The sequence below is a fragment of the Cantharellus anzutake genome, assembly GCF_015039405.1.
Source record: "Cantharellus anzutake strain C23 chromosome Unknown EI90scaffold_125, whole genome shotgun sequence".
NCBI classification, from domain to species: Eukaryota; Fungi; Basidiomycota; class Agaricomycetes; order Cantharellales; family Hydnaceae; genus Cantharellus; species Cantharellus anzutake.
The window spans coordinates 81486-92023 of record NW_024067075.1 but is presented as its reverse complement, the minus strand read 5'-3'; the positions used below and the strand labels follow the sequence as shown (position 1 = coordinate 92023).

The following is a 10538-nucleotide window of genomic DNA, read 5'->3' as shown; positions in this document are numbered from 1 at the left end:
CTTAACTATCAACAATCACCAAAATCCACACTTTGTTAATGTCATTGTAAAGACAACTGTTAAACCTCTGTTACATTAACTGTAACACTATTTCGATGTCACGGCCACTCCCTGCACCCGGACGCTATAGAAATGGGCCAATTAGGCCCCATTTTTATAACACTGCAAGTTTCCTGATGTGCTGACAAGCTCATTGCCTCAAGAGGAAATCATCAGATGATCATTGAAAGACAGAGAAAAGGCATCACATTGTACATGATGTACAGGAAAAAGTCATGCCTATGCATCCATGCAAACCATTAGACATAAAAGATCATGGAACAAACTGGAAACCACAGATGAAACATCAACGGTTGGAAGAGGGGAAAAGGGGGAATGTTCGAGAAAAATAAGATGTGACCACATACCACCCATGAGCGAAAGCAATTGCATCAGTTAAAGAATGGGGTAATTCATGGGAAGGGAAAGGGGGATAAAGAACAATGACCCCTACCAAAGATAGGGATAATAGCGCGGATAAAGGATACAGCTACACAAGTAACAAGGTAAAGAAAGAGAAAAGGAAACAATGAACAACGTTTCATGCAGCATCCAGTCCAGAATAAAAGGTAACCGCCTTCAGTCGCAGTTACCCCCAAATAGATATTTAAAAAAAGGGGCAGGACAAGCAAACCATAGTGACCTGACACAGGCCTCAAGGACCCGGCAACCTCTGCACAGGGAGTGTCGGCTGAGACCCAATTCCGTTCCCAATCATCACCTGCCTCCCAATACTAGGCACTCCATTGACGACCACATACAAAAATGCAGGTCCGGACGCAAACAGCGCAGGGTTCGGTGGAACTTGAGAGACGAACAAAGAGATCGAGCCATCCGAGTTAGGGGCCGCAGTGCTATTCCTGTTTGCACATAACACACGCCATCATTATCAGTAATGTCCGAGGCAAAGACGACTTAGGAAGGGGGGGGGAGGGAGGGAAAGAAAACGCACAATTGCAAATATCTCTGTCCCATGTTCACCCCATGGGTCGAAAACCCAGTCCGGATAATAACGGCTTTACTTCTCGTCGCAGCCACACCAGGAGTCAACCCTTGCAAACTGGCCCCTCTCAACCGAATCGTGAAGAAATTGCCTCCATAGGACAATCGTCCCGGGATCGCCCCAATAGGTTGAGGCCTTGCATGGTTGTAGTACCACGGGAAGAATTTCTCCGTTCGGTACTCAGTGGGGAAAAGCCGGGTTTGGACATCATTATTAGGATTCGAACCTGCTATGAAGACAGAACCTGTTGGGTCGTGAGTCAGGAGGTAGGGGGGGTGAGATTCATTTAGAGCGAAGGAGAGGGATAATCAAAAACAAACCATCGGGAAGAAGGATAGCTGAAGAATGATACATCCTCGCGACGCTACTCGTTCCAAGTCCCGCACGACTGAACGACCTCGTAGCGGGATTGTAGATCCTAGAGAAAATGAGGAAGACAATCAACAAGTTGCCAGCGGACAAAAAGAGAGAAAACCAGCTTCTTGTCAAAGCCGACGAAGAAAAAAAAAACCTACACTGGCGTCCGAAGTGGATTCTTAGCAAACGAGCTCCCAATTAAATACGATCCCGTTCCATATCCAGCCGTTCCTAAAAGAAAAATTAAATTAAATTAAACGACATTCGACACCCTCCAGAGGGAGAAACCAAAAGAAAACCACCAAACTCACCGGTCCTAGCCCCATTGCCCAACCAAATCTTACCATCCGGCAAAAGAATGAAATTCCCCATCGTCCTCCCCTCAGGTAAGGGTGCATCCCCACTCCAGCTGCCTCCACCATCCGGCGTGATCCTCACACAATTGTTGCTCGCGGGGCGATTCACCAACGAAGGCGACGGCGTCCAATTATTGATGTTCTGTCCTCCACACATCAGGATTGTTGCGGTGTAACCATTAGCGGGGGTCAAAGGGAGAAGAACGCTCGCTCCGCTTCCCGGGTAAGTCCGGACAGCGCTGATGTATATGCGCAGGTGGTAGAGTCAATCAGCATCATTAATGAATCGAAGAGATGAAAATGGAAAGAGAAGAGCCGTTGCTGAGAAATGGAAACATAGGGTGGGAGAGCGAAAACGCGTGACGTAACGCGACTTCCCTTCTCTCTGGCCATGAAATCACGAAAAGCAAACTTTACTCACGCAGGAACGTCCGCAATCCTGGTCTCAGTGCCACTGTTAGGATCCAAGATAGCTGTACCCCGACCTGCCTGAATGAAGAGCCGTCCAGAAGGCAACAACCAAGTCAAGGGGTACAAATTGGCAGGGAGGGTGTTGACCAAAAGGTTGAGCGTTTTGATCCCACCCCGAGATGGGTAGAATTCGTAGGTAGGGTTGTTACGTGATGCGTCTGTCGTCGAGTCATGGAAGGTGGATATTGCGTGACGATGTCGCGAAGGAGGCGGTGTAAATGGACGCCGGCGGCCGGGGGATGTAACGAACCCATTGATACCGTCCGATCAAGACGAGTCCCAATTCCAATTCGAGTCATACAATGAGAAAATGAGCATCGTGAAGATGATGAGAGGAGACACACTGACCGTTGACGTAACCACCAAACTTGGTCCCTCCGATAATGATCACACCTCCATCATTCATTGGTTCACTGTGAGGCCGAACGACCACCGGTTGCCGAACAGAAAAATGAAAGTTCCCCAAGTTAGGCGGCGCGAAAAAGCAAGGACTAGACGAGCTTGGGAAGCTTACACTGCAGGATACCACCTCCTCGTCGACAAGGCATTAGCAGGATTATCATCCCACTGGCATCCACCGTTATCGCAAGGCGTAAGGAACCTCACGCTAATCCAAAAGACATCAGTACATCCTCAAAACGGGAAGAAGAAAAAAACTCACGCAAACCCGCCATCACCATCAAACGAACCGTCGACGCCTGGATTGCCACCGATATCAATCCACCTCCCATCCCCTAAACTACCACCACCAGCACACCATGTATTCGTCCTTACGTCCATGGCACGTATACCATTGCTGGAAAGCGTATACTCGGTCGCGAAGGCCGGATGACCATTCACTTGCAAAGCATTCCTTTCGACTTTGTCGATGATGTAAACCTATACATCATGGTCACCGTGATTCATCATGAACGTGAATGAGGAGCGGGTGATGGAGACAGAGACAGAGACAAAAAAAAACAAAGCCCATTAGTCACATCGTCAAATCCCCGGCGTCAATTCGGAAAAAAGAAAAAAAAAGAACGAGCCGGAAAAACCGAAAAGGAACGAGGAACAAGGAACGGAGTCGAGGAAGATATCCGACCCTGAAACATCCCCCCCCCCTTTATCGTCGCGACAACCTCTCGATATATGATAAATGTGCGCCCTCCGGGAAGAACGGCAAGAAAAGCAAAAGAACAAAAAAAAAACAAAAAAAGGAACGAGTTGCAAGTTACTTGAAAACTCACCTTATTCGGCCTACCCAGGAACATCATCTGCGCCGATACACCACTATGTAAACAAAACCATGAGTGCCAAAGAAGAAAAGAGAGTACTGGTAGTTGCAACCGACTGACCTGTTCCCAACAACCGTGAAACCATTGGTGGGAGCTCTACGCTCGATATGACTCCCATTCGAATAGGCTTCGTATTGCTCCACGAGTTTATCCGAAGGAAGGTTCTCTGAGGACGGGAGTCTCGCGCCTTGTGAGAGCAGAGGCGTAGAAAGGAGAACGGAGAGGAAGAAAAGCATGGTTTAGAATTTTTGGTTGACTTGCTGTTTACAAACGCCGAGGCTGAATCATCATGTCTTGGAGAGGAAAAGGAAATGAAAATACCTTACTGGAACGACGTCAAGCCAAATGGGGGATGGTGCAAGAGACCAAAGCCAAGTGTCGACAAAGGTCGCGTGTTGGAGAAAGAGCAAAGCACGCGACGATGAGAGCGCAAAGCTGGAGGGGAAGAGAGAAAGAGCACGAGAGAGGGGGGATATATACGTAAGGGGAGGGGACGGAGAGACATTGTACACACGGGTACACATGGGTAGGTAAATGAGCAACGGATGGCCATTACCGAGAATGGACAAGTGATTGAATTGAAAGGGACTCTTAGTTTATTGTTCTTGACTTCAAGCGTCTCTGACGTGGGAAATCTATGTGAACTAGACCCGGAAATGAATCATTGTAAATGTGGTTACTTGAAGAATAGAATACATACACAACGTTGTTGCTTGAAGTGAACATCCTCACCAAACACAACGTCGGCACGGCCCGTGCCGTGTCCACGACCCAGTCTCTCTTACCTCCACCTCAGCTTCGACGTAAACCGAGTCTCAAACCCCCCGATTCAACCCTCCAGGGGCAATCCAAGAGAAGAAACTTGCCCAACTCTGGTTCCACAAAAACTCCACTCTCGTACCTGAATCACACACCCACAAAACCTTGTCCAATTTGTCCAACCCTTAACGACGGTACATACCAACCTTCCCCTTCAACACAAATACCAGAATACAGCCTGGGAACGTATCAGAAAACGATGTTGATTCAGCAAATGGTGTCATCGGCTAACATGAAAAAGATAAAGGGAGGGCGGGAACATCAACGCGCTGCTTCGTTGGTGAGGACTCAACGAGGCAAACAAAAATCGATCTTCCAACTCTCCTCTCTCCCGTTCTCATTCATCACCTGATTAACCCCGCATTCACAAATCAGCCTCCGGCCATTTGTACATAAGCGCCCTGCCAAGCCTTCCTTTTGATTCGATCGAACCATTCAATTTAATTCATTCAGAAGACGTAATAACCAAGATCATTTAATTAACCCGATACATTCATGAACTCCACTCGAGATGATAAGATAAATATAGATTATGTATATGTATATATTTTGCTCTATTGAGGCAATCGCCTCGTTGTGACAAAACAAATGTTAATTATTCGTCTTCGGTCTGGCCTCGCACTTTTCAAGAAACAAAAGGGTCACTTACAACCAAATTCCCTGAAGCACATGTCTGCATTTTCAAAGAAAAACTCATGACCACCGAAACCAGAACGCCACCTTCCTTTCTTCTTTCCTTCTATACTCGGTTCTTTGTATACTAGTATACTACCTTCCGCTTCTCATTCGTACGTAAAATTGAACCAATAAAATAAAAAATAAAAAGGGGGGGGACCCACAATAGTACGATGACCGAATCAAAACAGTTGGTTCGACACCCCTCCCCAAAATATTGAATTTATCCATACAAGAAACAAGAAACCGGAGCTAGTCGATATATAGCCGATCAGTACCACACCTAAATCCTGTGACCGAAGAAGCGCCGGAATTGGGGCATAATTCTGAACATGATGTAATGTGTCTCGCGGATCCTGAGTATTGGTTCACACTAGTTTCGACGCCGCATGCCCATGTGGACCACCCCTCGTTCTCGCAATAAGTGAAAAATAAATTAAAATGGAGCAAGTCGCTTCTCGTACCATTGCTGGGTTGCATCAGGCTTTTTTCCGTGCAACAGCATGTAACCCTTGCAGCTGATTGCTCGAGTATCCAAGCGAGGCGCGGCGGCTGACAAAACGAACCGCCGGATGTGAAATAATTACAATTCTGGTTTCTTACCTTCATAACAACAAACGGCAAACGGGGTATTCGATCGATTCATTCGTACGTACGTACGTACACACTTGAGAACGGAAATCGATCATTGTATACGGTGAAAGGCTAGGCAAGGCTGGGGGAGCTAAGAAAGTTTCTTATCGGTCAAGGGGGGTAGAAAGAGAAACCTCACTCAAGAAACTACATACTTCAGCCAAACAACAATGCCTGCCTTTTGTTTCACGCACGTTACGTATTGGACATCGCTCGACGTGAACAGTACAAACATACACACACCCCGAATCCCAATCACTTCTCGCTATCCAAATCGTCCATGACATATCATCGGCCATTAGTCCCTCCTCGCCGCGGCTAATTACGCCCACCTAGCTAGCTTGTCAGGTCACGGTACTACCCGGTTGAAGCAAAAGCGAATGAGTCGATTGCTAGCATGAGCCCCAACGATAAATTGATACGTCGTCGGATCAAGACTAGTGCGCTATTGATCCATATCTACTGTCAACCAAGGCCAGTCATCCATGAGCAATTGCATGCTTTACAGCCAATAGTACGCACGGGTAGCACTTGTCATATTAGCGCAAAACTCCGTATTACATGCATGTCGATCGAATTTGGTGGGTGTGTATTTCATGAATTTGATCATATGCCACAACTCCCTCGCCGCGCTCACCTCATTTGGTGTCGATGACGCCACATCTATCCGCCGGTACACCATACACACATACACAGCAGTGGTAATTGTAGCTGAAAGATTTAGCTTTTCCAGCATCCAATACCGCTTACGATCGATCCCGTCCCAGGGAATTACTATAATCTACCTTGCCTCATCTCGAAAACCGACCTATATCCAATGATTACCCAACACAACCACGCGGTGCGACCATCATTCAAATTAACTTTACCATAGCTGTTCAGGATAACCTTCCCATGCAGCTCTCGAGGTTATTCTCCCGAGTCAAATAGAAGAAGAAGTGATTGGCAGCCCGGGCAAATCAAATGAAAAAAAGAAGCTGCGTGCTCATGCTCCAAAGAAATCTAAAGTGTTTCCCGTTATGTACCCCGTCTGCAAGAGCATTTTCAAATTTGAATCGGGTATATATAACTGCTCCCCCCCCTCCACGCCGGAGCTTGGTAAGTAAAAGTAAGCGAGCGCCACATGCCCTCCGGCCCGCTCCACATTCCCCATCACCTCCGCGGCTTTCTCCAAGGTTGGCTCAGCATGCAAAGGGCCCGGTGTGACGTACAACCTTCTCCCGCCTGCGGCTTAAGTGCTTCACGCAAGTGTCCACGAGGGAATCATGCAACCACCTTCGATCGATCTACTCATGCATTTTGCACACATATAGTCCAACCCAACCCACGGACGTACATAGCTGTACTTTACATGTTTAGATGAACGAGTGGGTGCGGCTTTCTTTGCCCGACGACAGAATCGAGTCACTCCTTTGACCTGTGTGAATCCGCAAGTACGGACGGATGTTGGCTTGAGTGCTAATTGTGCATGGCTGGCAGCTTTTCATGAGTGGGTGAATCCCCACAACCACTTGAGCCACCGGTGGACGTAGGCAACAATTGAGTAAAGGGCTCGCGCCCTCTCCGATCTTGTCAGAACCAGAACCACATACTCGTAACCCATCATCACAACGACAATGAGTTCCTCTACCCTCCTATGACGCGCGCACCAACAGAATCGGGTTACACCTCCGACTCCATTGGGTAATTATGACATACGATCGGATCTTTCGGACCCAGCCGTATCCACGTATACGAGCGCTCTATTATTGCAGTCTATCCAGAGCCCGTATCCCTTTTCCCCAGCATTAATAAGCGCCCAAATATGGAAGTACTGAATGAATGGACAGAATGGTCAATATTCTTTTAAAGTCCGATCGCGACAAGTGACTGTATTGAATAATGACAGCCGTTGCTTGGCCCAGAGAGCACTTGGGAATCGACCCTCCGTAGGATTACGGAAGTTTACTTGAACACTGGAGGAGTCACCGGGTGTGACATTAGAACTCGGCTTGCTGATGGGGGTTGATCGTTGAACCTGACTTGACCAAGGAGCCAGGTGCTATTCCTCCGTGCCTCTCCCAAGTTCCCAATTTGGTATATATTGACCCAGAGGAACATGAGGGACTTCATCCCCAAATTTAAGGTGGTATGCCTTAGGCCCTATTGTGACATGCGTGAATATAACTAGTAGAGTGCTCGCGCTGATGCCAGGTTATTGCTCCGTTGATGAGGAATACCGACCGGGAGACAGCAGAAATCAGGAAATGAAAGGCCAACAACCAACTCTTGGCTTCTACGATAACTGACAGTGATACCTGTTTTCTGGCACGGTTGTTCGTCAGGGTTAGCTGCTGGAGCGAGCCTCTGTGAGCTCGGACAGCCCGGCACGTCGTCCAAAACAGCACAATTTCGTTATCTGGCAGCTTAGCCAAAGACAATTAAAACGTATATGCGTAACCGTTTTTCCGTGATATAACACCCCTTCGAGGTATCCCGCACCACAATGGAGTTTAGCTGACGTAGTAAAAGATAAGGCAGCCCCTTAGCCAGGTTGAGTATATGCGTGGGGGGGACAGTCACATCATCCAAGCGATATTTCCCGAGAGCAAAGTATATATTCGAAGCAACCCCCAAGTACCAGAGGCTGACAGAAATAGTCAGTCCTCAAGGACAAAATTGCCATGATCTTCATTTAGAAACTGAATTACGGAGAAGGCAGCTTCCGCAAGGATTGCGTCAAGTTCCAAATGAGGTTGCCCTTATCGGCGACAATGATCGATCAGAAGTCGGGCAGATCAACCTCTCCCTGGCCTCCCGAGCTAGCATGCACAAGCCGATAACATATACCAGCGCCACCACTGTAGTAACATCTGCTCAATGAAGATGATATGTGGGCCTGTTTTGTTAATCCCGGAGAAGCGGTGGGGAACGAAGGGACCCCGTTGAATCCATAATATCGTGACAAGGGTACGGTGTGACGCTACCATAAAACGATACACATTGAATGGTGAGAGAACGACGAGCAAATGAGCTGAGGTAACTGCTTGAGATAACCAGTGGGTCGATCCCTCACCCACTCGCTGCATACATGCTAGTACATTACCCTCACATGTGACGTATTGGAGTTGTTGGCATGCCATTGCCAAAACGTTCAGGCTCTGGGATACTGGCTTACGCAGGCCTTATCGTACCGTGCATCATGGGACCTCGAAAGGAAGAAATTTTGAATTTTAAGGCATATAACGGCCAGAGTCTCGAGCTCTGGTAGTGCTCCCTATCGAGACATGGCCACCACTCAACTCGCTGAACACCTCACTGCAGCCCGCAAGGCGCCATCCCCCAACGTGAAAACTGCTCTGCGCCTCTGCGACGCTTGGATTTCATATTCTGATGAAACCCTGAAGACCGCCATGGATGAGTGCGTTGCGGACAGCTTTGTCTGGAACGCACTTCCAGAATCACTCAGCACGCCAGGATGGAATCAGTTGAATAAGGCGGCGTTCATCGAAGCATTCCGGACTGCTTGGTGGGCCGCGATTAAGGGAATGCAGGTACGCCGTTTGATCAGTCGCGACAGGAGCCCCCAAAGACCATTTCCTTTCCTTTCAGCTTATCGTCACAGACTTGGTGGAAAGCGAAAATAACGTGATTCTCTACACCAAGTTCGGGGTACGTCTCGTTTTTGTTGTTATACTATCCCCTCTGAACGCCAACGGGTCCCGTACACACAGCCCGGCGTCGTCTCGGTAGAAGGGAAGCCGGTCGCTACTTCGCACGTGCACGGGTTTCGTTTCAACGCCGATGGAAAAGTCGTGGAGCAGAATGACTTCTTGGACACCAAGTGGATGACGGATTTCTGGGGGTCAGAACCCCAGAAAACCATAGTAGCAACCGGTGGAAACTCTGTCGCAGCCGGAGGAAATCGTTAGCCGGAACTGGGCTTCATTTCGGAATCAACAAATAACAGTCGACGTTCGGAATCCAATGTATGATGCTTTGCCAACTTGCCGAATGACAATGTAACAGTGACAGTTATCGCTCAAGTCAGCCCACTTTTTCCTGAGAATTGCCAGCAGTTTCGCCACCTTCGGCCAGGTGTCCCTGATACCTCCATGGAGAGAACAGCCGACTTCGAAGAACAAGGAGGGTCCATAAGCTGAAGCGAGAGACAGAGGTAAATCTACACTTGATCTTCGTGGAACTGTCAGGAGCTCGTCGAGCAGCGGTTAAACATGTTCAATGACTCCAGGCTGACGAAATCATCCAACTGAAGTGTTTCTAAGGTGCTGGGAACATTTAGAACACGAGAGGACTGTGTGAAAACGAGGGTATTTAAACGACACCGGGTGTCCTAGAACTGGGCTGGGAACTGCTACTAGATGCCGGTATTAGCTGCAGCACCGTTTGAAGAAAAATTGAGATCTAAAAATAGAAGAGGCTAGACTGCTCACTCGCCTCGGATGACAAGGATGAGATTGGTATTGGAATATCAATCTCCATGCGTACCAATATTCTTTTTACTGACGCGATATCAATTAAGGATATCGTATATACCTTTCATCAGGAAACTCGGAAGGGCCTCCTGGAGCTGGGATATCCCACGGAGCTTGGGGAGCCCAAAAGGTCCTTACCCCCTCTCGAAGCACCAGGAGGCACACTCTCTCGAGGCTCTTGAGCTCCCCTGCTCCTCTTCTTCCCATGGTGCAGAATGTGCGCAGGCTCTCTGGAGTCCAGGGTTCTCAGAGTTTTTGAATTTTGCGACGTGCAACCAAATAAATAGTGGAAGAAAGAATTTATTTATTCATTGGTAGATGCATCATAGTAATACACACAATGGCATGAAGAGGAAATGATGGATGTGCAAGCAAGGACAAACAGGCAGCATTCAAATACAGGATAAAAAGCACACACAGTATGTTATGGAAA

General features: G+C 47.9%; 3 protein-coding genes across 3 annotated transcripts; 1 reads left to right on the top strand and 2 right to left on the bottom strand.

Annotated features, from left to right (window-relative positions):
- Nucleotides 1–694: 694 nt before the first annotated feature.
- EI90DRAFT_2945607 (glyoxal oxidase N-terminus-domain-containing protein) lies at nt 695–3105 on the bottom strand (the record flags this gene model as incomplete). Its single annotated transcript, XM_039055325.1, has 9 exons — nt 695–899; nt 992–1286; nt 1363–1460; nt 1558–1630; nt 1711–1994; nt 2177–2384; nt 2575–2639; nt 2741–2833; nt 2888–3105. Coding segments are annotated over 9 exons (1539 nt in total), but the record flags the coding sequence as incomplete, so codon positions are not given.
- EI90DRAFT_3087170 (uncharacterized protein) lies at nt 3008–4015 on the bottom strand (the record flags this gene model as incomplete). Its single annotated transcript, XM_039062221.1, has 3 exons — nt 3825–4015; nt 3564–3763; nt 3008–3498 (listed from the first exon to the last, which is right to left on the bottom strand). Coding segments are annotated over exons 2-3 (343 nt in total), but the record flags the coding sequence as incomplete, so codon positions are not given.
- Nucleotides 4016–8859: 4844 nt separating this feature from the next.
- EI90DRAFT_3087159 (uncharacterized protein) lies at nt 8860–9642 on the top strand. The gene is made up of 3 exons (XM_039062220.1): nt 8860–9163; nt 9222–9281; nt 9344–9642. Exons 1-3 carry the CDS (start codon nt 8897–8899, stop codon nt 9539–9541), a joined length of 525 nt encoding a protein of 174 aa, XP_038909034.1. The 5' UTR covers nt 8860–8896; the 3' UTR covers nt 9542–9642.
- The last annotated feature ends 896 nt before the right edge of the window (nt 9643–10538 follow it).